Raw genomic sequence first — 27,653 nt, 5'->3', positions numbered from 1 at the left:
TTTATTCTCGTTCATTTTCTTACCAATGATTAGTGGTTAAGAACAGCTACAGGAATGTACATCCCCAGTGTGGAATAATGTGTTGTAAAGGAAAATGGTATATTATGCGGAGATACTGAATGTGTTTGCGCTTTTTCTTCAGTAGTCGCTTCAGGAATGAAAGAAATGCCCAAGAACTCACAACAAAAAAATGATAGTGAAGCATTTACATTGAAATGCATTTACGTCGAGGGGTCAATTGCTCAAGCGCTCATCAGTGGCAGGTTGCTGGTGCTGGGATTTGAACCCATGGCCTTCCGATCAGCAACCCAACATCTTATCCATTGAGCAACTATTGTTCTGGTTATAACAGTCTCAAAATAAGATGCACATAATTTGCTTTGATGTCTGATTCATCCAGAGATAATTTCATCCCCTTCTTCATCTCTAATCTTCACACAATGTCTTTATCACATACATCACTTAACAATTATAATATATAAGCTGAGTGTCCCAAATCATTTCTTTTTAGACTACAAGAAGTCCGACTTTGCAATTTTTTCAAACTGGCTGCTGGCTGATGCCTCTTTAGGCCTCACCGGTCCTGTCCCTGTGCTCCCAAAGAAGCAGAAGCCCCTTCCCCTTATAAACACTGTCGCCCAAACCCCTCCGCTCTGTATAACGTCTCCGCAAGCGTCGCGATCAACAGATGGCTTTAAAACACACGCACGTAATCGTGGCTAATCACAAGGCCCACCTGTGCGCCGATCGGCATCAATATCGCGGTAATTGGAAATCTCAGGTTACTACGATGCAAAATGTGTTTTCTCGCCGGCCGCCATCTGCGTTTCCCAAGCTCGCTGCCAAAACATTCAATTAAGACTGAAATTCTTAAAAAAAAAAAAAAAAAACGAGGATTGAATACTTATTAATGAGATCACTATTAAAAACGCACAGTAACAGCTAAGAATGGCAAGATTCGTGCCGGAAAACAACGTGATGCATGGATTTCAATTCTGCACCAGATACAAGATGGCAATTTTTATTTTAGATCTGGATTGATTTCCTCGAGCGCGTTCTCTCAGCTGCTACGTGAATCCGACGCATCACAACACTACAGGAGTGTCCTGAGAGTCACATAGAATGTAGATTAACATGGCAGAGGTAGAGCTGCATCTTCCTGGAGACCAAACAGGAAAAGAACGAATGGTTTTATTGACTCTCTTTTTTTTTTTTCTTCTTCTTCTTTTTGCACTACAAAGCCGTGTTTGTGAAAGGGGAAAATGCGTTAGAAGTCAAGAAGGCACTTAAGCAAATTGATGATTTGCTGTCTGTCAACCAAAGAAATAAAAGCGACGTATTTGTACCTTATTGAATTACAGAGCATCGTATTTTCTCCATTGCATTGAATCGCATTGTGTCGAATCAGATAATATAAAAATAAACTCGACTTGCGTTGCATCATATCGGACATAGAGTCACAAATGAAATACTCCAGCGTTCCATTTCCAGAGCTTAAAGAGATTCAAGTGCAGCATGGAGGAGAGGACAAATGTTCTTCCGCCTTACCAAAACACGTCTACTGTATCTTCGCCACTTTGAGGGTCTTTCAGGGTTCGAGGTGGACGCCAGGAAATCCAGAGCTCTTCTATGCTTCTCCGTTCTTTCTCTCTATCTCTCTATCTTTCGCTGTGTCTCTATCTCTCCAGCTTCCCTCAGGACTCTAGCCTGCTCCTCCATCTCTATCTAATCTTATTTGGAAACAGTTTCGGAGCAAAGCGGTTTATCGCATGAAAGCAAGCGACGCTAACTCCGGCGCATTTAGCTCACGTTTAATTAAATATGTCCTCGTCTTCTAAGACGACTCGCCGTTTTTTTTATTTACATTTTTTTTTAAACCCAACCCCCCCAGGATGTTTGGCTCAGTAAGTAGGAGTAATGTCGCTGTAATTAAGCCTAATGGATTCTCTTCACCTGGGGATTAGAGCTTTTTTTTTTTTTTTTTTGCGTCGGGGATCCCACAGCACACGGATCGTAATCACGGCCGCCTCTGACAGCTGAAAAGGTTTTGTTATACCGTCTTCTCGTTGCATGTTGTTTTGATCACCAAAGAACATCTGAATGCTCTTTAGTCATGCGACATATCCAGTCATGTGCTGCAGCGTTGTGTGACCAGTGCATTGAAGCGTGCCTCAGGGAACACCAAAGAAAATAAATAAGAAGGTGGACGAACAGGACGAAGTCAGAACATACACTTAATAGACAAACATACTGGGACATCTGACTTTCCCAGCCATATGTGGTTCTTCCTTAAACTTTACATGGATTGAAGTGAAAGATCTTGAATGGCCTGTGTTTGAGCTCAACCCTACTGAACACCTTTTGGTATGATTTAGAACACTGACTGCACCTCAGGAACCACACACCTCACCTCATCTACTACAATACCTGACTTTACTAACACCCCTGTGTCTGAGCTCAAATCTCTACAAGCACTCTAAAATCTAGTGGAACATCTTCTCAGAAACTTATTATAACAGGAACTAAATGTGGAAAGCAAATAGGAGTCTTATGTTCAGGAGTCCACATATAGTGTATTTGACAGGTATTTTTGACAATAATAGCAGTATGTTGTTTTTTTTCTCGGATATATATATATACATCTCCAAGTTTTATTTTTATAGTATTGTCCCTTCAGAAGATATATATAAAAAATTCAGCCATAATATTAGACAGGGCCAGGTTGGCGTGCGATTGTTCAAAGTGCTCTCGAAACTTCTCAACAGAATGCCCTAACAGAGCAGCGTCTCTCTCACCAGCTGGAGTTTCTGTTTCGCTCTGCCAGTCAGATGGACTCTTTGTTCAGGACAGATAGGGCACAGAGGACAGAGGTTGCTTTGTACCGGAGTCGAGTTGGGCCTTCTCTCTGGTGCAGGCAGATGGATGAGGAGCCTGCATGGCCTTTTAGTAGGGCCAGAAAGGGAGACACACACACACACACACACACACACACACACACACACACACACACACACACACACAGAGCCTTTTCCCTGAGAAAACCTTTACACACACTTTATGCTCAAATATTTTGGCTTAGCAGAAGAAGCGCGCTCTCTCTCTCTCTCTCTCTCTCTCTCTCTCTCTCTCTCTCTTTCTCATCTCTCTCATCTCTCTCTCTCTCTCTCTCTCTCTCTCTCTCTCTCTCTCTCTCTCTCTCTCTCTCTCTCTCTTTATCTCTTTTTCTTTCCTTCCCTAAGTCATAGTAGTGAGGAAAAGGGCACAGTAATCTGTGGTTTAGAATTGAGATTGAGCTCCCACTGCTCTGGTAATTGTTAAAGCATCCCTTTGGCTCTGGCATTATTTATCTAATAATGGGCCGTGAGTGCAACCCACATTAACTAACCAAAAACACTATCAGTGACTATAGAAACACACGAGCAAACAGGAAAAGCAGCAGCGGATTTCGGAATCTCAAAAGAAAATACAGTAGCGCAACGGGAATAACACAAATAAAAGACACCAGCAGGATTAAATGCAGGGCAGCAGATTCTGTAACAAGGCAGAGAATTCACACGTCTGGCAACAAAACCAGAAACACAGCACCAAATTCGGAAACACAATAGTAAATTCTGTTACACAATACCAAATTCAGAAACACAAACGCAACTTGAGAAACACTGGAAATATTCAAACACAAACCGCGAATTCAGACCCATGGCAGCAAAACAAAAAGCACAACAGAAACTCGACTTCAGAAACACAACAGAAAAACACAATAGCAACTTCACGTTAACATTAGCTAAAAACTGAAAGGTGGTCCATATTGTTTCTCATTCAACACAGACTTCAGTGTGTAATTTGTTATTATAGTTCTGAAGTCACTTTTCAGCTTTGCTCCAGTTATAGCATTATATCTCTTAATTATGCCATTCAGACTGATGCATGCTCTGGCCAATCAGCATTGAGCATGTGGTGTTCACTGGACACAGTTTTTTCCTGTTGTTTTTTTAGTTGCTCTATCTCTATCCCTATCTCTATCAGAAGCTCTATCTAGCGCCCAGATTAGAGAACATCCATCTTTTTGAGTCGCTTTGAACTTGTTCTGTTCCGTGTGATACCCGAGTGTCATTTTCGATCTCTTTTCTGACTCATCCATCCACAGTGTCTCACATATTTGCTCACACATGTATCTAATCACCTCGGGCACGCTTCAGTGCAGATTCAGAGCGGGGAGGAACACGCTGGACATCTCAAGGTTTTTAATAAAGAAACGCTTGCACCAAAAAAAAAAAAAAGAAATCTGCCTGAAAATGCATTCAGTTCTAGATTTGTTTTGCATCTAAGGCTTTGTTTTATCTATCCAGGGTTCAGGCATTCTGAAGAAGCTTCTAGAAACACACACGGTTTGTCGCTGCTTTTGTGGCCTGGCTTTGACCCCGTTTTATAATTAATGTGCGCAGCTGTTTTTGGGAGCAGCAGTTATTGCTTGGTCAGATCCAGGAGATTGCCTAATCGCACAAGACAATAGCCGACGCCTGGACCTGGGTGGAACCAGAATTTATGACTTAGAAAGTTTTTATCCATCATGCAACTTTCATCTTGGCACAGCTGCAATTTTTTTTTCTGTATGGCTAGTCATGTTGGTATGCCTGGTCTGAAGAACATCTGGATTAAAAAACAAACTTGCCTGATCCTGTCTGTCTGTCTGTCTGTCTGTCTGTCTGTCTGTCTGTCTGTCTGTCTGTCTGTCTGTCTGTCTGTCTGTGTATCCAACTTGCCTGATCGTCTGTCTGTCTGTCTGTCTGTCTGTCTATGTCTATCCAACTTGCCTGATTATTTATGTCTGTCTATCCAACTTGCCTAATTATTTATCTGTCTGTCTGTCTGTCTGTCTGTCTGTCTGTCTGGCTATCTATCTATCTATCTATCTATCTATCTATCTATCTATCTATCTAGCTATCTAGCTATCTAGCTATCTAATCTATCTAGCTATCTAATCTATCTAATCAATCTATCTTTTACACTGCATATTGATTCCCATTCATTTATTTAGAATGTTTTGATCATGTTACCTCAATACATATAAATAGAAACATTATTTATGAATTTTATCCATACTGAAAACTTTGTCAGTATCATGGTGATTTAAATAAAATGACAAATTGTATTACTACCGAACCAATGAAATTTAGTTGACATTATCAAGGCGAATGCACACAAATATACTAATAGAACATGCTATGATATACACTATATAACATTCTAAAGGCATGTTATTTTGTTGTGGGCAGTTATGAACTGCAGAGATGTAGCTGAGCGCAAGGAACTGCCAGAGCTCAAGTTCACAGATCCTGAAGACGTTTTCAGCTGGGTGGAGCTTATGACCTTCTGATCAGAAGCCTTACCACTGTGTTGGGGTATAGGAAGAGAGAAAGTAGTCTACAACCACTTTAGGCTTAATTCTAAATGTAGATAATAGATTCTTTAGAGCACTAAATTGATTTCAGTAGAATATATATTTGGCTTTGTAGTATTTGTGCCTCCATGTCCAAAACAAATGTTTGTGTAATCATCAAAATTGATTTATTTGGTCCATGTTTACAACACATGAGCAACAAAAGAAGTATTCTTGAGTTCCTGGTTCGTCCACTGGTTTGTGAGTAGGACCTATGATCTAGCGAGCTCTCTTAACCAGAAGATGGATGGGCTTAGGGTATAAGGTGCATCACTTTAAAAGACCCAATCAGCACGCAGCGGCCAGCCAGTCCATCGCTCTTATGGACGGCAGCCATGTGGTTAACTGCACTAGTTCCTTGATGGATGACTCCGATATGAAAACCTTCTCCCTGAGAGGACAAATCGACCCAACCGGCGACGAGGTGTAGAAACATGATGCGCAGAGCAATCCTGAAACTTCTTTAAACGCACGTTCGCTCGTCCTCAGGCAATACAAACACCAGGGCGCAAACTGACGCACTCGGACGGGCATTCGCTCGGCCGGTAATTACTCCGGCGCAGATCTGCTGAGTCACACAGGCATCTGCAGGCATCTGTGTGCTCACTCAGCAGTCAAGAGGCACGAGGCCGTCACACACGGCTCTCCTGCAGGCAGACAGCACGAGGCCAGAATAACAAGAGGTTCCGTCGGAAAGTAAACCGCCATTTCGGTAGGCTTCGAGACGCCACTTACCTTGTTCCTGCTACGCTCTCGGAGAGCTTATTCTTCAACTTCAGCGCGGAGGCGGCGACACGTTAACTCGTGCAAATTGCGTTATAAATTCAAAGTTTACAAGCAGTCAATAAATCATAGGTGTGTATTTGCTTTTTGAATTGATAGGTTTTTTTTTTATGCATTAATTTCAGACTGAGAAAAATCTGCCAATGTGGCATTTTTTTCTCTCTTTTTTTCAATAGATGAAGAAAAGACTGGTAATGTGTCAGACATTTTACAGGGTGGAACAAGGTGAGGAAATCTACCATGCTGTATTATACGGATCCACTGTTTGCCTGGTGGTGTGGGTTTTTTTGGGGGGGAGGGGGGCTTCAGTCCTGTTGAATTTATAGGTTGATGTAACACAGTTGCATGTCTTTTTTTGGAATTCCAATTCACAAGCTCTTCATCTCGATGGCGTCTAGATTTTTTCAAAGGCGCGCTTATCTTGGCCGTTCTCCCGCTATCAAGGTACGGCACGGCCGCTTGGAGCGGGTATGTAGTGACATTTTTTCCGCTTTGATCCGTCCCTATTCGCTCGGCGTGCAGTTAAATGGAATTCTGTTTGTTCTACACCTCTCGGTCGCGTGTCTGAGCTCGTTGAAAGCTCTCAGCGGGAGCCGTCGCCTGAAGGACAAGTCTGCCATCGCAGCTCAAGGATCACAGGTAGGCCCGCTTTGATGTGCCTCACCTAACTTCTTTTGCGCTCACTCCCTCTTTGCTCCGGCTGAGTGCCAAGACGTTACACAAGTAGAAATTCTTGGCTGTAGTGCGATATCAAGCTGGTCTTATTCAGGCCGTAGTGCGAAGAGCTGGATGGCTGAATAGGGGGGTGGCTGCTAAAGGTCTTGATCTCCCATTTTCTTCCACCATTTTTGTTTCGCCTTCATCTCAGGCTTTACACCACATTGTACATGCTGTAGGCTTGTGTTATTACAGAGAGGAGAATTATGGGGACTTGGCCGAGGCTGGTCTTTCCAAATGACGGAATGGGGTTTTTCCGATTTTTGCCGCCTTTCTTGACTGTTTGGTGACTTGCTGGTCGCATAGAGGGCTCTTCCATTAGAAGCTCTTGTAGGCTTTACTCAGTACATCATTAACCCTCCAGGATTTGTAACTTCCTGGGCTGTCTGATGCATACCATGACTCCTATGTACCCATGCTGAATTTGGTTGTTCTTTCAAATGCATTCAATTGTTGGGATTGTTTCTGGTAAGAAAACCGTTTGTAATGAGCAGTACGGAATAGTGAGCTCCGGCCAAAACAGGGATCGCCATTCATTATTGAATAAAAGTTTGACGTTAGGCCGAATTGTAAATGGTTTTTCTTTTATAGAAGATAAACAGCAATACAGAATCCCATTCTTCATACTTGTTCCTTTTTGCTTGCTAAGCAAAGGCAAAAACTCGCCAAAGCAGAGGCGAGCTACACCAAGCTGGTACGGGGTGGCATCAAAACGTTCTTTTGAAAATTTTTGGAAACCGTTTATATCCTTTATTTTAAGCTCGAATTTCTGTAATATAACAGAGGGAGAAAGAGATCAAATGACTCGATTTGATTGAAATCATCTTCAGCTACGATTTATTATAAAGCCATCAGTCATTCTCACCCAATTTACCCTTTTTTATTTTTATTGTATAATTTGTATCCCAGGTATGTATGATTAGTGAGGCCCCCCCCCCCCCCCCACACACACACACACACTTTTCTGCTTGTATATTGTTTTGAACCGACCTGTGCCCTCTTCTGTTGCTGTTTTTCTTTTAGTATTAATATAAGTAAGAGATCTGACCTATTTTCCCACATATTTTGCTCACAATTTATTTCTCAATAAACAACCTGTTAAAAAAAAAAAAAAATGTACGTTTCGAGAGTAGTTTTGTAACACGCCGACAGGTGGCAGCACAAGGTTGCACGCACAGTCCTAAGGAGCGCCGACCTTCATAAATCGTGTGCGCCAAAAGACATCTTGTGCAATTGGTGGTGTTCTGACCACATGTTACCACGTCTGCTATTCTGCCCGCGATCTCATGACCCTATTCGCCAGTTTGGCTCCTGCAGAATTCGCCCTCTTCCCAAAGTTAAAGCTCCATATTAAAGGTCACCGCTTCGACACCATTACGGAGACAGCAGATGTTGCTTGACACGCTTCGAAAAGAAGACTTCCAGGACACAATAAAGGAGTGGCAGGAACGCTGGGAGCTCTGCATTGCTGTGAAAGGGGACTGTGACTTTCTTGTAAACAGAGCTGGTCTTTAAAACTTTTTGATGCCACCTCGTGTCTCGAAATCTAAACTTGGTCAAACACGGTATGGCCAAAACTTCACACTCCAATATCACAGTGATGTGTGCTTTTCAAACATTTTCTGTTCTAATAGGCTTAACTCTTGTGAAAAGGCTTTTCAATAAATTTTTGAATGTGATTGTGGAGATTAGTGTTCATTCAGCCACATAAGGGTCAGGTGATGATCACATAAGGGTTGGTGAGCTCAGATTCAGGTCATCCTAAAGTTGATCCATTGGGTTGAGGTTCTAATGAAGACAACTGTAATTGAACAGCATACAAAGACTTTCAATACAATAGTACAAGTTGGAGACAACCACCTATAGAAGGTGATTGTCTCGTGCATGTTGTAGTAAAGAATTCAGTTTTGCCAGTTGTAGACTCATAGCGCAACTCATAGCGCTTGCTCGGATTTACCTTTCAAAACCTTGAGGATAATTCGTCCCCCAGAACAGCACCATTTTGCCCTTTAGTGATTACCACCCTGAGAGGATCAATCTGAAAGCAGGCCAGATTGCTTAGTACTTGTAGAGGCAGGTAGGCATTGATTTCTGACTAAAGCTTTATGGGTACCATCAGTAATTTGCCACCTTTCCCATTTCGCCCCTTTATCAGGGTGAGCACCAAACCAAAGCTGTCTTGATTACAGCTTTTGCTCATAAATACTAGAAAAGTAGTCATGGTTTTAACCCAAATGAACCTATTTCTCCTCAGCGTTTTTTTCATCCTGAATACTGCAAGCCGCCATGTAATAACTTTTTTTTTTTTTTTTTTTTTTTATGGCTAGAGGTTTGAAATTCTTGACAGATTTTCTCTACAAGAACCTATCTAATCTAATACATCCCCATTAAACCTAAACAACGTGAGAGTTTTGAACAAGCTGAAGAGTTAAGCGATTGAGAGATTTCTGAACATCACCTTCACCCCCGAATTTGCCTGCTATAATGCGGATGATGTCACTGTTGGTTGTGATGTACATGAATATACATATACATATTCCGAATCTGGATCAGAATGGTAGATCAAATATTGCTCACTCGTACTGAAAGTAGCTAAATTGCATAAAAAACGTTTTCCGAGTCCTAAGTTCTTCCACGCCACACTATTGGGAGGTGGTAGTTTAGTGGTTAAGGCATAAAGTTCAAATCCCATTCTTACCAAACTGTTAGTTCAGGGCCCCTGAGAAAGGCTCTTGCCTTTGGAAAAAAACGTCCACCAAACGCCGTAAACGTCCCTCCAGCGTATGGAAGAATAACGGTAGCAAAATTCTATATAAACTGCAATATTCAAAATGGAAATGTATTTCTATAGTTCAATTTCATTTTTCCATTACTATATCTGCAAAGTTTGGAGCAAATATAAAAATGATGTAATTTGCGTTTGCTATTTCCAACAGTAACTTTAATATGCAAATGACGTTCAAATTTGAATGCTTTATAAGTTGCAAATGTCCTTCGACAGTTTCTCCGTTCATTTAACTGACTGTATTGTTTGTCTATGACCTAATGATCCTCTGTCTCGATGTGGTTATTGATAGACGTTATTTTTTATTTTTTGCAAGGATCAGGATAAGGATTTCTTTCAAATGCCATCAGGGTATATTTATTCTCTATGGAGTGGAATTTCAGAAAGGGGAAGCTGCGTAAAAAAAAAAAAAAAAAAAAAAAAAAACGGATCAATGACCCACGGTTGGTGTTGAGAAGTACAGCCAGATCAGAACTTAGTAAAGTTCTAGGGAGCATTTTAATTAGATGAGCAAAAGACTAGTTAGTACATGAGGAGTCAGACGCAATGGAAATTTGTCACGACTCATAAAACTGAAATGAGACACCGGTGTCCGTTTTACAAGGATCCGAATGTACAGTAGGACCTTTTTTTGTGCCAGTGGTTCTAAAGACTAGACAGCACTCTTGGTGACACGGCATTGCCCGACCTCCTCAACAGGCAGTTAATAAGCTCGGTGCAGAGTTTCGAGTTTCCCTATGACTCGCTCATGCTGTTATGAGACGGCCTCATTAGAGTCCTGTGCTGGCTTTTCTATGACATTTAAGCAGCCTCACTAATTGAAGAAGAGGATAAGTGATCGGCCAGGAGTGTGGCAGAGAGTTCAGGCTTGTTCTTGGTTCAGAGCTGAGAATAAATAGAATATTATCTACCGAGATGAGGATGAGGACGAGAACGAGAGCACAAAGAGACACCAACTCCAATGCCTGCTGAAGTTCTTTAGAATTTTCGAAAGCGATTTTTGCCTCTTTTTTTTTACGCACGCAGTTTGCAGCATTCATATTCGGCAATAACACGATTTCCTCTGAGGCTTTTGAGACGTAGCTACTGTACAGCCTAGAGAATGACCTTTTCTCGAAAAGTCTTGTACAAAAGCGAGACACTCGATACGTCATGGTGAAATGCACCTGACCTTTATTCATTATGTATTCATTGCTAGGGTTTTTTTTTTTTTTCTTTTTTCAGAAAACCACATCTCATTTGACGCAAACATGACATCGATCCCCCCCAACATCTCGCTCGACACATGCTGACCTGGTTTCTATCACACACCTGAAGGGAGAAACAATGTCTAAGGAATCTATTCTGAATCCTTGTTGTTGGAAAACGAGGTTTTGATTGAAGTGAATGTTTAATTTAAAAAAAAATAAAAAATAAAGTTGCAAAGGGCCTGAAATTTCCCAGAAACTTTCCGAAAACGTGCTGTAAGAGCTTCATCTGGGCAATTTTGGAAATATTTCGAGTTGGAAACTTAAATACAAATTTGGGGAAATGTATATAAACTGTATACATATACAAACATAATTATAAGCTGACATGCATGCAGACTTAATGCCATTAAGAAATGAGATTTTTGACTTTGTATAATTATGTTGCACAATGGCTTACACAGAGCACGAGCAAATTTTCATAAATGCATGTAATTTGTGTAATTTACGTGAAGACTCTGCAAGATGGACATTTTGTTTTTTTACATTGTTTTGTGCAGGATTCGAGAAATGAACATGGTCCGTGTTCTTCGAGGAATGCAGTGCATGTACAGTGAGGAAAATAAGTATTTGAACACCCTGCTATTTTGCAAGTTCTCCCACTTAGAAATCATGGTGGGGTCTGAAATTGTCATCGTAGGTGCATGTCCACTGTGAGAGACATAATCTAAAAAAAAAAAAATCCAGAAAATCCTCCAAACACGTTTAGTGGAATTATGACCCAAAAGTTCTATTTTGGTCTCATCTGAGCTGTATCATACAAATAAATAGTTTAAAAATCATATATTGTGATTTCTGGATTTTTTTTTTTTAGATTATGTCTCTCACAGTGGACATGCACTTTTGATGACAATTTCAGACCCCTCCATGATTTCTAAGTGGGAGAACTTGCAAAATAGCAGGGTGTTCAAATACTTATTTTCCTCACTGTAGGGGGCGTGGCCTCAGTGGCTCTGCAGTAAGTGTGTTGTGTGCACCTGAAGGATAAATGTGCAGGGCTGAAATGCAGCTGAAAGGCAATTAAATCTGGCTGTTTTATCCAAAATGATCCTAACTACAATTAAGTTCTCTGTTATTTGCAGCCTGCTATTCATTTACATTAACTCCCGTTAACTCCCAGGGACAGTTCAACCCTACTAGGGCTGCACAATAGATCAAAACCATCCGGAATATTGCAAATAAAGATATTGTTTTTTTGTTATTATATTAGCTGTTTTGTATGATATTTTGGGAGTGTATGGCAGCAAATACATGCCAAAAAGATCTGCATTTAGAGTGAAATATATTTATTAAACACCTAATGCAAACTCTGGTGCAGATCTGTCTGAACCAGTCAAATCATTTTCCACACTCAAACACTTTTTCTCTGAGTGGAATTGTACATTAAACATAAAAAATATCACTCACTCACCCATTTACCTATATCTGTCTGTCTGTCTGTCTGTCTGTCTGTCTGTCTGTCTGTCTGTCTGTCTGTATCTAAAGATCTGTCTGTCTGTCTGTATCTCAAGATCTGTCTGTCTGTCTGTATCTCAAGATCTGTCTGTCTGTCTGTATCTCAAGATCTGTCTGTCTGTCTGTATCTCAAGATCTGTCTGTCTGTCTGTATCTCAAGATCTGTCTGTCTGTCTGACTGTTTGTCTCTATCTATCTATCTATCTATCTATCTATCTATCTATCTATCTATCTATCTATCTATCTATCTATCTATCTATCTATCTATCTATCTATCTATCTATCTATCTATCTATCTATCTATCTATCTATCTTTCTACACAGACAGAAACACGTTTAACCTGTAAATTATGTACACAGTCTGTACTCTGTACCACCAGAAGTATATATATTGGGAACCCTGGCTTTTCCAGCCATATGTGGTTCTTCCCTAAACTGTTTTCACGAAGTCTGTGGCACACAATTGTATTGGTTTTCGGATGTGGTTGCATTGCCATTTTCCCTTCACTTGAACTAAGAGCTTCAACTGAACACCTTTGGGATGAATGTGAACGCTGACTGCACCCCAGGCCTCTTTACCCACATCACTACCTGCACACTCCAAAATCTAGTGGACCAAAAACCGTGGGGACTAATTATAGAACTGAATGTTCAAAAAGCAAAGGCCCAAGGTTTTGGTCTGTCTGTCTGTCTGTCTGTCTGTCTGTCTGTCTGTCTGTCTGTCTGTCTGTCTGTCTGTCTGTCTGTCTGTCTGTCTGTCTGTCTGTCTTGTGTATGTGTATGTGTATTATACAAGTTATTACAGATCATATTTTCCTTTAATATCATGCAGCACTAAAGATACAGAAAACATTAAGGTATATTTCTTTGTTTCTACTCCACTCCTTCGGCTGATAGACACCTGCGATTCTCCTACTCTTCGGAGGAAAAAGTTCACTCCAGTCGTCTCCGAAGCAGTTTTGTAGAAACCAGACGTGTGAGTAGTAAAGATGAACGATGCAGGCAAAAGTGGGACATCTGTTTCAGCTCCGTCACGTGCGCTTAGGTGGGTGTGTATCGTGTTCACTGACCTCCAACAACAAGCCTTCAACCTACGCGTTCGATCCATCTGTTTGCATTAGGTTTTGCCGTCTTCGGCGAATTGACGGATTTCATGCCGCGCCTCGTGTCTAAGTGATGAAAAGGTTTTTGCCTGAAATACGGAATGAAGGTGGTTTTTTTTTTTTTTTTTTTTTTTTTTTAAACCTTCTATAATTCAGTGCGTCTTTACATTTGCTCGGTTGAATGATGTGTGTGTGTGTATGTGTGTATATATACATATACACGTGTGTACTTAAGCAGATGAAATGGAGAGTCTGTAAGCAAACTATTCAAGGACAGTGAAGGAGATGCTAAAGCTGCAGAGTCACAAATTTTTTTTTCTTGCTTAAAAACGGCTCCAAAGTTAAGATGATGAAGCACAAAGGGAGATTTTGTGTACTCTGCCTACCACGGACGGTCTGCAGGAGTCACGGCGCAGAGCTGGAGGAGGCTGAATGTGGCTCGCTAACACTAACCTGAGAGCCGATTCACAAAAGGCTTCCCCAGTCCCAGCGAACAGGAAACATCATGGGGTGGTCGCTTAACGGTTAAGGCATTCGACTTTGCCTCGGAAGGTCGTGAGTTCAAATCCCAGCCACACTAAGCTGCCACTTCTGGGCCCCTGAGCAAGGCCCTTTTAACCCCTTATAGGCTCAGTTGTATGAATGTGATGATTGTACGTCGCTCTGGAAAAGAGCATCTGCCAAACTACGATCGTTCTTCGAAGGTTTCTGTGTGGAACCATCCACAATCATCTCAAGTGGTTTTTGTGTTTAATGTCCATGTGTTGTAGCAGCTGCGAGTGGTTTTCGAGGTTCAGGAGCCGTTTGGTATCTCAGGACAGATTACAAGGTGTGCTAATATGTTTAATGAAAGCAGGGAGACCAGCTATACTCATTCAAATGTGAATGAAAAGCGAGTCTCTCCAGCTCGGGTTATTGCGAGAAGCATGTTGGCGGCAGCATGTCGAGCCGTCATCAGCGTATGTGTTATGCACTTGGATTGTACCGACGAACAAAAGGCATGGAAATGTTTTTCCCGTGCTCCTTAGTGCTTCAGTTACGCTGAACAGCTATTGTGGCCTGACCCACATTCCTCTCATTCACTACGGCTTTACAATGTTTTCGCAATGTTCCTCTTTCACGAGGCTTTTTTTTTTTTTTTTTTTTTTTTTTTTCCTTCCTTCCCTCGACACCATCCGCAGGTCAGATAACTGGCTCGGGTTTCCTTCGTTGTTTACAATGATCCCCATGCAGCATTGACGTTAGCAACACCAACCTAGAGCACTCGATCAGTTAGATTTCATCGATCAACCACCAAATTCGGTCATTGCCCTTCTTTAAATGAGTCTCGGTAATAGTTTGCAGGTGGCTAAAAGGAGTGATGTCATTGTAAGAGGAGACAGGAGGATATTAGCTTTCTGTCTTCCTTCCTCTTCCCCAGAAATCTGCTGAACGAGAAGCAGAAATGAAAGACACGAAAAGTGTAGAAAAGAGCAGCGCTCCCTAGTGATCTTTTACTTTTCTTTTTTTCTTTTTAAACCATTGGCCAGCATTGCAGTGTGAGCTCGTGTGGAAAAAAATCTTTTGTCTGTCAAGTTTGAGTGCTACGATATGAATATGCTAATCAGAACGAGCAGATAATGTGTATTTAATGGGTTTATTTATTCAGTTATTTATTTATTGAATTTTTTGAGGAAGGTTGTCAGGATTGTAAATGAGAACTTCTACCCTTGAGTTTTTCTCAAATGTTTTTCAGTCAGGATTTTTTTTTTCTTTTACTTTCTGCTTTATAACTGGGAACTTCCCATAGGAACTAACTGGGAATTTACAAAATTGCAGGTTGCTAATAACCGGGATCTTAAATGTGGTAATGAAAAAAATAATCTTGCAGGATGATTTTTGTTAAAACACCCAGATTTAATGCAATTGCTGTGTTGACTTCCTACCCTGAATATTCATCAATCACATGCACACAGCACACTTTCTGCAGGACTACTGAGGCCACGCCCCCTACATGCACCATGCATTTGTCCATAACAAATGTCCATCTTGCTGAGAATTTAAGACTTTTTTTTTTTTTATCTGTATTAGTTTGTATGCATGTCAGCTAATGACCAAACAAATGTTTATATTTCTTTGTATACAATCTAGTTTATAAACATTTAAAATAAATTTTCATAAATTCACGCACAATTTTCCAAAATTCCATAGAGGAAGTTTTTGAAAATGTTCCGCCTCTATTGCAACCCTAGGCCCCACCCACATCAGTCCCCAAAATGGAAATGTGCTATTTATTGATTGATTGATTGAATAATTGATTTATTGCCCTGGTTTGCCCAAAGCTCACACGATGAAGCACAAAGGGAGATTTTTAAGTGCCCCGAGCTAAACATGATGTAGCTTGCTAGCGCTACCTGAGAACCAGATCACAAAAAGTTTCCCCATTCTGTTGTAGAAATGTCATGAACTGTCAGGACAGTGACCACACGTAGGAAACGGGTGTAACTCAATCATATTTATTGAACGTTCAGTTTCCAAACAAGAGAAAGTGAGAGTTACGAACCATAACGCTGGGTTAATCCATTAAACGGGTATAGTCCGTTACGCGGGTATAATCTGTACAACGGGAGGAATCCTTAAAACGGGTGTATTTGGTAAGGCAGGTAATCCGTTAACCGGGTATATTCTGTAAGGCGGGTAATCCGTAGGATAGGAACGAGGAGCCTAAACCAGTGGGGGAATGCTGGCGGTCTGGAATCCGGGAGATCACTAGCATGACCAAGTAGATCCGACAGCGAGTGAGGTCAGAACCGGAACTTATAAAGGGGAATGGTGACGAGGGACAGGTGTCGGCGATAAGCGCCGGGAGCGGCTGAGAGAGAGCCGCGGAGGAGGCGTGGCAGGAGAATCCCTGACATGAACACACCATGGTACCTTTGGGTCTTTGCATCCAAGAGCCTACAACGAGCGCAGGTGAGGTTCAAAGAACTTTTTAAACGCAAACCCTTGGAAGCATGTTTGACCTCTAACTCCTCGTGAAAGCGAACGAGAGATCTAGGTCATGTGACTTCCTGCTACGGTTTTGGATTGTTGCTCAGGCGGGTCCAGAGAGAAAACCAGAATGAGATCGCTGGAAACTCAGGAGCTTGTGTCACTCGAAAGACATTGTGGTCAGTTATATACCAACTTGACAAATAAATACTGCTTTTTTTTTTGCCATAAACAGGACCAATTCCGACATTTTGCTTCCGGTATCGCCAATAAAACCTCTTCCACGTTTAACACGGATGTTCACCGTGTCCTGAAACGAAGCATGGAATAAATCATAGTTCCCTCAAATAGAGAGACCGGATGGGACTGAGTTTTCTTACCCATTTAACAGGGCAGTAATTAATAGTTTTAGACGAAAATCTGAACGCTTCGCCTCTTAAGGAACTGTACGAGCCAATTAGTATGCGTCTGAGCCACTCCATGAAACCAGACTAATCAGTGACACCCAGTAGGTCATCTTTTGAATCAGGAGTCAAATGGGAGGAGGGGGAGTCGCTCATTATCGCAAAATGTTTTGATTGCATTGTTTTCAGAACGAGCCACTTATACGAGCATCAATATAAAATATAAAAATAATGAAAAACCCTAAAGAACCCGGGCAATCCCACCCACGCCCGGGTTCTTTAGGGTTTTTCATTATTTTTATATTTTATATTGATGCTCATATAAGCGGAATTCATCACAACATATTGAATAGGATCTTACATTATGCAGCATTTTTAATCACGTGACTCCCATATGCGCTATGCGGTGCTTTACACAGGAAACAGAATTCAGTAGTTCATCCCACGAGTCCTCTGGTCCGAGTCGATCGTTCTTTCGTCACGTGACTCCCATAGACGCTACACAACGCAATAGAACGGGTTTGTTTGGTCCGAATCTTAAGAATGTTGTTACAATAATTGTGGAAGTCTCGTGACAAAAGAGCTAAACAAGAACCAGAAGACGTGAGCTACTTATTGTGTTGATCATCATTTCTCTTTGGCTGCGTTGTCATATTTTTATTAGTTGTAACTATAGTCAAAGTTTGTGTTTGTAATTGTGTTGAGGGATCTGATTATTGGGAATGCAACATTTTATTGTATTTCTGATCAAAGAAGCAAAATGAACTAAAAAAAAAAAAGATTCGATCTTAGTCACTACTCACCATATAGAGTAAAGCACTGTTAAGCCCCGCCCCCTCGACGAGATGTTTTGTGCCAGAACTTTTGGCCGAAAATGTAATTCCGCATTGTCTTGAGCACATCTCGATAGGTAACGGGCGGCAATTACAGCATTTTGTTTTCACCCATAACATGACTGGAAATGATCAGCTTTTACCAAATTATAATTCATGTGTAGCGATTAGTCTTCGCATTCTTCTTGTGATTATAGTGCAATTACGCATTATAACAACAAACCCGACCCCTCCCAGGATTCATCATGAGGTGAAAATTACTCCAGTGTGTCAGTGCAAAAAAAAAAAAAAAAAAAAAAAAACAGCTCACATTGTTTTAGTGTCAGGCTTTTTTTTTTCCTCCCACAATGCTTTGCAACGCCTCTTCACCAGCGTACCCCTTGGCATTGTGCGATTAAGATCTACATTGTTTCAGAGCGCTCAGGCTAGATGCACAGGATAGACAAGAGAGATTAGTGCTACATGTCCTTCCTTCAGGGTTCTGGAGTCATCACTTAATCAGACAGAGGGACGGAGAGCTGATAGCAGCAACAGCAGCACTGACATGCTGTTCTTTACGACTTTCCCCAGACGTGTCTCGTGTCTACTGTGGTCAGTTTTGCGAGGTTGCTGGTTTACCACGTACACCGATAGCATTATGACATTATAACGCTATTGCCATTATATGATGATCTTTTCCTCATGGCACCTGTAAGCGTGTGGGATATTTATTAGGCAGCAAGTGAACATTTTGTCCTCAAAGTTGACGTGTTCGAAGCAGGAAAAATGGGCGAGCGTAAGGATTTGATCGAGTTTCACAAATTGTGCCGTCTAGACGACTGGGTCTGAGAATCTCTTAAAAATCCAGCTCTTGTGGGATGTTTGTCTGCAAAAGGGCTCCAAGGAAGGAACAATGGTGAATTTGAAACAGGGTTGTGGGTCAGGGTGTGGCCTGATCCGACAGAAATTGCTGAAGAAGTTCATGCTGTTGATGCTCGATGCAACAGGACTGTTTTGGCAGCAAAAAGGGGAACAATATTAGGCAGGTGGTCATAATGTTATGCCTGATCAGTGTATGCTCACACATGGTTTTTTTTTTTCTTTCTTCCCAGGTAAGGTGTTGAACACAGACTTACGCCATTACCTCAGCCTGCAGTTCCAGAAAGGTTCCCTGGACCACAAGCTCCAGCAAGTGATTAGAGATAATCTGTATCTACGTACAATACCATGTGAGTCCACGCGCACGTGCTGCACATTCATACCCTTCACATCGCCTTTAACTTTCCACCCGTTTTAGAATCATCTGATTATAAGTAGGGCTGATGTGATTTGTATGGTCAGGTGTCCATATCAGAAATATTTCAGTCTAACGATGGGGGTTCCGAAGCAGAGTGTTCCTTTAACGCACGACCTTCACGAAGCCTCTCCTCCTCCCGAGTGTCTGAGCGAACCCTATCACGCCGCAGTACAGGAGCGTAAATCTTTTTTTCTGCCGTCTCTCCCGAGCACACTGCTGGGCTTCTTTAATCCGCAGCCTTGCTGCCTGTCCAAAGCCAGCTCCCAGGGAAGGAGATTGATGCCACTGATGCGATGCACTTCACCTCCATTTTTTTTTTCCTCACTCACTCACTTTCTCCTCTTTTTTTTTCTCTTAGAAGAGAGCTACAGCCTCGATTTGATTTTTCGTTGCGCAGCTTCGAAATGATTCACAAAAGTTTGCAGACACCTGACCATCAGCTTTTCGAACATCCCATTCCACATTTGCTGTTCTAAGAACCTTCATTCTCATGGGAAGATGGTCTACTAGATTTGTGCTCATTTAGCTGCAAGGGTGAGGTACTGATGTAGGTGAGGAGGTCTGGGGGTGCAGTCAGCGTTCACATTCATCACAAAGGTGTTCAGTAGGGTTTAGAGCTCTATAGCAGAGATCTTCCACTTCAACCTATGTAAAGCTGGATATGTGTACAGGGGCAGTGTCATGCTGGAAAAGGTTTGGGTCTCCTAGTTCAGTTGGAGGGAAAGTTTTTTACAGAGGCCACCTAGGGTTGCGAAATTAAAGGAATTTTCAATACTGGAAACTTTCCTTGGGAACTAACGGGAATATATTCGAATTGAAGGGAATAAGAGGGAATAAACTGGGAATTTACAAAATTGCCAGTTAGCCTTAAAGCACACTTACTGCAAAACTACCAAGGCCACGCCCCCTACATGCACCACATTCCTCTATAATATAACAGACATCATTGTCACGTAAAATAATGTCGAAAAATGTCCATCTTGCCGAGTATTCACTTAAATTACATAAATACTGCATACATTAATGTTTAAAACTTCCTTGTGCTGTGTGTAAGCTGTACAACAAAATTATACAAAGTCAAAAATCTTTTTTTTTTTTTTTCTTTTTAATCTGTAATTTGCATGCAAAACTAAACAAGACGTTTATATTTAAGATACAGTTTATACACATTTCCCCAAACTTCCGATAAATTCCTTGTAAGTTTCCAACTTGGAATATTTCCGAAATTCCCCAGATGAAGTTCCCATGGAAAATTTTTTCACCCCTTTGCAACCCTGATTCCACCACATCCAAAGACTTCCTATACAATTATGGACCTCCAACAGTTCAGTGAAGACTCACAAAGTACTGGAAAAGTCAGAAGTCCCAATACTTTTGTAGCGTAAGGGAGAAGAAAATAATCAGTTTTTCTGCTTCGTTGGAGTTGATTGATGATGCGATGATGAGCGTTTTGCGACATATGACCTCAACCTAATCATGAAGTGTCCAGACTGATCTGTCTATAAAGTGTCAGGTCTGTCATATGTGCTTCCTTAGAGCTCCTTCCAGCTCGGGGCAATGAAAGAAACCCAATTTGTTATTTCATTACAGTGGGGCTGCACTGTGTATTAACCCCCTGTGCAGCTGCTCTGAGCTCAGTTTTAGACCGGTTCGGCTCAGTAGAACACTGTTAAAGAGTATCTATATGTCCACATTAATACGTTTTTTGTTTGAAAACGCATATTTTTCGCCGTTTCCGCCGTCAATGAAAACGTAGCCTTCGCCTCTTCAAATCAGATGAACGCCATTTTGGCATCGCAGCGTGGACTGTGAAAGCGGAGGCTTTTCGGAAAAACGTCGCATCCATGGCAGGCCACTCAAGATCTTCTACTCCAAATCCTTTTGGAGCTAGCTGTGTGGGTTCGGGTGACAGGCAAATTTCACGCCAAGGCTTCCAGAAACATCCTGCACAATTGTCGGAGAAGCAATCAGTTCCAATACTTTTTCCCATCCAGTGGATCGACATCTGTATTGCTGTAAAGCTCGTTTTCACAATGTGCGTCAATTAGAATCGACTGTTTCTCGCTACCGGTACGGGCTGAGAGCAAATCCCCAGTGCCATGCTCACACTGCTTTATTCTGACTTGCTCATGACTCAGTTTTTCAATTCAACATGTCCCCCTATTGCCACATGCATCTGGTTTGACATTGCATTATAAAACTGCGGTCCTGTCAGCTCTCTTACAAACTGTTGCTCATGTGTGTGTTTGCAAGCAAGTCAGCTTTTTTTGACATTTATGAGGCATCAGTCTGCACTGTGCTGACACTCTCTGTGCACTCGTGTCGGCCAGTTCTGTAACGATTGTCAAAATGGTACCGCCATATAAGAGACATTTCTAAACAATTGTGAGTCCCTGAAAATAGTCACAAATATAAAATTGGGCTTGCATGTGGATTTAGAGCATCTTAAAAGATGTAAATCTGTTCAGTTTAGGGGTAAATACGAAGGCACAGTAGAAAAGCACACCACTGGACATCTGGTTGAGATTAGAGGTGTGGAACAGGATCCTGTCGAATGCATGAAAAGCAAGTGAGAAAACAGAGACGGTGTTTATTAAAATTGTTCAACATTTTCAACTGAGATATACAGGAATCTACCAGTCTGCTATATAAAATGAGAGCAGATTTTAGGACATAGTATTGTAGCAGGAGATGGGTTCTAGTTTAATGGAGATGGGTTCTAGTTTTAATGGAGATGGGTTCTAGTTTAATGGAGAAGGGGTTTAGTTTTATTGGAGATATGTTCTAGTTTTAATGGAGATATGTTCTGGTTTTAATGGACATGGGTTCTGGTTTTAATGGACATGGGTTCTAGTTTTAATGGAGATGGGGTCTAGTTTTAATGGAGATGGGGTCTAGTTTTAATGGAGATGGGGTCTAGTTTTAATGGAGATGGGGTCTAGTTTTAATGGAGATGGGGTCTAGTTTTAATGGAGATGGGGTCTAGTTTTAATGGAGATGGGGTCTAGTGTTAATGGAGATATGGTCTAGTGTTAATGGAGATATGTTCTAGTTTTAATGGAGATGGGTTCTGGTTTTAATGGAGATATGTTCTGGTTTTAATGGAGATGGGGTCTGGTTTTAATGGAGATGGGGTCTGGTTTTAATGGAGATGGGGTCTGGTTTTAATGGAGATGGGGTCTAGTTTTAATGGAGATGGGGTCTAGTTTTAATGGAGATGGGGTCTAGTTTTAATGGAGATGGGGTCTAGTTTTAATGGAGATGGGGTCTAGTTTTAATCGAGATATGTTCTGGTTTTAATGGAGATATGTTCTGGTTTTAATGGAGATGGGTTCTAGTTTTAATGGAGATGGGTTCTGGTTTTAATGGAGATGGGTTCTGGTTTTAATGGAGATGGGTTCTGGTTTTAATGGAGATGGGTTCTGGTTTTAATGGAGATTTTTTTTATGGACTTTCACCGGACACGCCTCTATATTTATGCTTGCATATGGTGTCCTCATGGTGCTTGGCGGTGTGCAATATTCTTTTTGTTGTTTTAACTTTTATATATATATTTTAGTAATATATTTGTAGCAAAATTATATGGAAAAAAGTTTTTGGACAGCTGGCCAACATCCCATTCCACATTTAGTCCATATTTGCTGTTAACAACCGCCACCCTTTTGGGAAGATCTTCCACTAGATGTTGGAGTGTGTTTGTTGAGATTTGTGTTCATTCAGCCACAGGGGTGTTGAGCCAAAGTTCATGATTTTGGCCAAATATTGGAAATCCTAAAAGATTCCTATAATCCTAGGCTAAAATCAATAGTCTGTGATCCCTGGTTTCAATGTTCACTGGCAGCCTATTCATGTCAAGAAAAACATTAACACCACAGATTGTTTTTGTTTGCTGCTAGCTACCATTAGAGCGAGAACACGGGTCTGAACGTGTTACTGATTGATGAGGTAAAACGAGTCTTTTTTTTGTGTGTGCGTCAGATTATTCACTGTGCTACAGTGTGACATTATGACGACCGAGATCCCACAGACTGACGAGCGAAGTCAATGTGAACCGTTACTGTACTTAAGTATCTTTTTCACGTATCTGTGCTTTACTCAAGTATTTCCATTTAGGGACTTTTATTTTTAAGTCAAATATCATACTATTTACTCAACTACGTTTTGCGAAATCAGTCTTTTTTCTTTTATTTATGAGCTTATAAAAAATGTTAGTATTTAATTTAAGTATTTAGTATTCAAGTATATAAGTTTTAAGGATGTACTGCGGCTTTAAATAAGAGCCCGGAAAAATACCACGAGAACAGCGCCACCCCTGATTATATAATATAATGGCTACAATATGAACATTATAGCTTTAACAAATCATAGCACTTTGGATTGTGTACTTCGTCCATCACTGTTGCACACTCACCAGAGTGACCAGTGATCTTCGCTACTTCCTTCCAAGCTTTCTTTTTAAGGTCTCCATGCACATTTAATCACTGAATCAGGCTTGGGGGATTTAATTCTTTTTGTTTTGTTTTTGCCAGATGTTAAATGAGAAATAACTGCAGGTAGGAAGTTTTAATTGGGGAACGGGCCACAAAATGTTGAACCACTACTAGCTACTTGTTTATATTTTGGACAACCAGTTGAAGAGAAAATTTGTTAGAAAATATTGTGTGCAGGTACAAAATTAACCCCAAATTGAATGGAGACTCCACAGGCTCAGCTTTTCGTTATTCACGCATCCTGAATCTGCCACAGCGTCCAGGCTTGTCCACACTAACAACCCCTCACGAGGCTCGTCCTGCTCAGGGCTGATCTAGTTCACGTCTCGCCGCTCCATCATATAACCATGGCAGCAGAAGAGTGTCCCTGTGCAGACACCGGGTCCGTGAAGTCATTAATGTCCCAGGAAAAGGAGCGAGACGAGAGATCAAGTGCTGCACTTTTCCTTTCAGCACGTAATCCTTTCGGCCATCTTCTCTCTTTCTCTCTATCTTCCTCCCGGAGGCTTTCATATCCTTTATGGCATGGCGGTACTCTCAATCGTCTCTTTGGCGGATAAACAAAAGAAGGATGGCAGAAATGAAAGGAGTGGGGTCCTGTGATGCCCAGGTGTTTAATCTGTGCCAATTTCTTTTTTTTTTTTTTCTCTCACACGGTTTTAAGGACCTCCCTTTTAAGCTCTTCCCTGATCTCTGTAATGAGGTGTCGGCAAAGCTCAGCACTCCTTTGATACCACAATTGAAATATTCCTCTCCTTATTAGAACCTCGTCTTAAGCAATAACGGCACCCTGTGCGCCAGCGGAGCGTTTCTCTCGTGCAGGCCTCCAGTGCAGCATCACAACCAGAGCGTCAGTGGTTCCTTTATCGTCTAAATGGGTCCTTTACGTCTCACAAGCCAGGGTTTTTTTTTGTTGCAGACAGCCGATTTCAGGCGGTAATAAATAAATAACACGGAGATCTTCCTTTTATTGCATATTGACAATGTAATTCTACACAATATTCTCGAGCCTTGGAAAGCAGGAGCTGAAGCCACAGAAAGCTGTATTTACAGGCAACGTTTTTTGAAAACAATGCATTTCTCCCGATTCAGAACGAGCTCTTTGCACTCGTTCGGCTTAGAACTCAGAGATCCGGACCACTGAACCTGATCCATCCTTTTTCTGGAGTTCTCATCTCATGACCTCTAAGATAGATGGAGGGAGGGAGGGAGGGAGGGAGAGAGAGCGCGCTGGTGAGCAAGTACACTAAGAATATATATGAATCTCCAGGGAAGATCCACTAGATGTTGGAGTGTGCTTGTGGAAATTTGTGCTCATTCAGCTACAAGGGCTCTACTAAAGTCAGGTGCTGATGTGATGGTGAAGAGGCCTGGGGTTCATTCAGGCTGATTGTGGTACTGATGTAGGTGAGGTCCTGAAAGTCAGGTACTGATGTAGGTGAAGTGAGGAGGCCTGGAGTGTAGGAGATCTTCCACTTAAGCCCATGTAAAGCATATCTTCATGGAGCTGGCTTTGTGCACAGGGGCATTGTCATGATTTGGGCCTCCTGGTTAAAGTGAAGGAAAAACATGATGCTAGATCCAAAGACATCATGTACATTTGTGTGCCTCAAATTTGATGGTAACAGTCTAATGGCAATGAATTAGACCAAAAGCTATGAGTGGGAAAGTAAAGAAAGGTCCTTCAATCCTTTAACTCAGTGCGTCAAACACATAATTTGCATAGGAAATCTTCCACTCACCTCTGCAGCCGAAATCATGAGCCTCCCGTCACTAGTGTCGGGTTGATCGGCGTGTCTGTGACAGATGGGGCCAGATGTGTTGTGACAGCATGGGAATGAAACAAGCCCCTGCCCCATGATGACCTGTTGGTCCTTGACTGGCTGAGAAAAAGAATTCTATTACTGTTCATGTCGACATATTTTGTCTCTTGGGGTTTTTTTTTCTTTTCATGCTTCTATTTAAAGTTGATGGTCTACAGCAGGGGTCTCGCCATCCCTTTTTTCTTTGAGTGTGAGGCTTCCTGAGCGAAAGGGCTTCTTTTTATATTATATACATTCGCCCAATTCACATCCGATTCCGCATATATCTTCCACTCTTCTGGGAAGATGTGCCGCTAGATTTTGGGGTGTGGTTGTGGAGATTTCTGAGATTTCATTCAGCCACAAGGGTGTTGGTAGTCAGGTACTGATGTGTACTGGGAGGAATTGGAGTGCTGACTCCACCCCAGGCCTCATCCAAATAGGGTTGAGGTCAGAGCTTTATAGCAGGCCACTCAAGATCTTCCAGTCCAACCCATGTAAAGCAGATCTTCATGGAGCTGGGATTGTGCACAGGTGCATTGTCTTGCTGGATTTGGGTCTCATTAACAAAGTGAAGGGAAATCCAAAATCATCCTATATAATTGTGTGTGTGTGTGTGTGTGTGTGTGTGTGTGTGTGTGTATATATGTGTGTATGTATATATATATATATATATTTATATCTCCAATATAACTTTTGGACTTGAATCTGCATCCTAAGCTTGCGCTTGAACGCAACTTTAAGTGTCTCCATGACATTTCAGCTCCTGCTCTGGCTGTTTAATCATTGCACAGGAACAAAACAATCAATGCATACAGTAACGTATCAGGAATCCAGCGTGTTTAAACATTAACCAGTAAGTCGAGATAAGCGTGCGGTCGAACTCTGGATAAGAGAGCCAGGAAGGACACGTTAATCCAACAACCCAATTCCATAACACCGTTTATTCAATAAAGTAGTGCAGTGTTTTCTAGACGTGCATATTCACAAACTCCTCCATTTGCATATTTTTGGTGAAATTGAGGTTGTCTTTTCCAGCAATTTATTTTGATTGACACGATAAGTTTCAAAGGTCATTGTAGAATCTTCTTTAAAAAAAAAATAAAATAAAAATTTGTGATATTTTTCTTGAATTTAGCTATCGGTCATTCGGAGCTGCTGCGTTAAACAACACTGCCCCCTGGGGGAAGAGTTCCTCAAGGAAGAGCAAAGATGAAAGGATCAGTGTGATCAGTGTAGCTTTATATGTTTAGTATAAAAGTAAAAACAAGAAGCCACTGTTTTTGAACTCGGTGCACTGAAAGAACATTTTTTTTACTTTGAAACTTTTATTTATATATATATATATATATATATATATATATATATATATATATATATATATATATATATATATATATATATACACTTTTATTTATATATATTATATTATAATTTATTTATTTTTTTACAACCAATAACTAACAGCGATCCGAAGAAAAGATTCTTTCTTTCATCCTTCCTGTTTTATCAGACGCCTGAGATCCGAAGCCTGACCCTTTGTTCTGCGTTTGTTTGTTTTTTTTTCCCGGCAGGTACCACAAGACAGCCGCGGGAGGGGGAGGTTCCCGGCGTCGACTATAACTTCATCGGTGTGGAGGAGTTCCGAGTTCTGGAGGAAAGCGGGCTGCTGCTGGAGAGCGGGACCTACGATGGTGCGTAAGAGTGTGTGGGAGCACAAAGATCAGCGATGTGGGCTAGTTAGCGAGTCGCTGTTTGCCGAACACAAACGCTAACCAGGCCCTCGGTCCATCTTAAAGCGTATCTCGAGATGAAAGCTCAATGATGCGAAGCCTTAGAGCTCCTAGAGGTAGCAGTAAACCTTTTGTGCTGCATGTATGTGTGTGTGTGTGTGTGTGTGTGTGTGTGTATGTATGTGTGTATGTGTATATATATATATATATATATATATATATATATATATATATATATATATATATATATATATATATATATATACATACATATACACACACACACACACACACACACACACACACACACATTTCAGTTTGAATAAAGACTTTCGTGTCCCTGCATTGTGTTGAGTAAAACAGCACGTCTCTAAACCCCATGATGGCTCAGGAGGACGTGTTAATGATCCTCCCCTGAGTCATTAAGGACGTTTTTTTCCCTCCCTATAAAAAAAGCGCACTTTAAAACAGCGAGAAAAGGAAATCAGGTCGACACGGAGGTGAGGTCACAACTGGATGCTTTCGGACAGGATCCGGGTCCGTCTCCGTGACTGATGTGCGCTTTCAGGTCTCCCGGTATTTCGGTACTGAAGGATAATTTCACAGCAGCTAATTCTG

General features: G+C 41.3%; 1 protein-coding gene across 1 annotated transcript in view; it reads left to right on the top strand.

Moving 5' to 3' along the window:
* The window catches only part of magi3a (membrane associated guanylate kinase, WW and PDZ domain containing 3a), a 127,078-nt gene that overhangs the window by 55,117 nt on the left and 44,308 nt on the right, over positions 1 to 27,653 (top strand). Inside the window, exons 3-4 of the mRNA XM_083570694.1 lie at positions 18,826 to 18,942; positions 26,877 to 26,996. Coding sequence (XP_083426820.1) covers positions 18,826 to 18,942; positions 26,877 to 26,996 — 237 coding nt within the window. The remainder of the gene's footprint in view (positions 1 to 18,825; positions 18,943 to 26,876; positions 26,997 to 27,653) is intronic.

This window comes from Silurus aristotelis (assembly GCF_946808225.1).
Source record: "Silurus aristotelis genome assembly, chromosome: 19".
Lineage (NCBI taxonomy): Eukaryota > Metazoa > Chordata > Actinopteri > Siluriformes > Siluridae > Silurus > Silurus aristotelis.
This window is presented reverse-complemented; position numbering and strand designations above follow the sequence as displayed.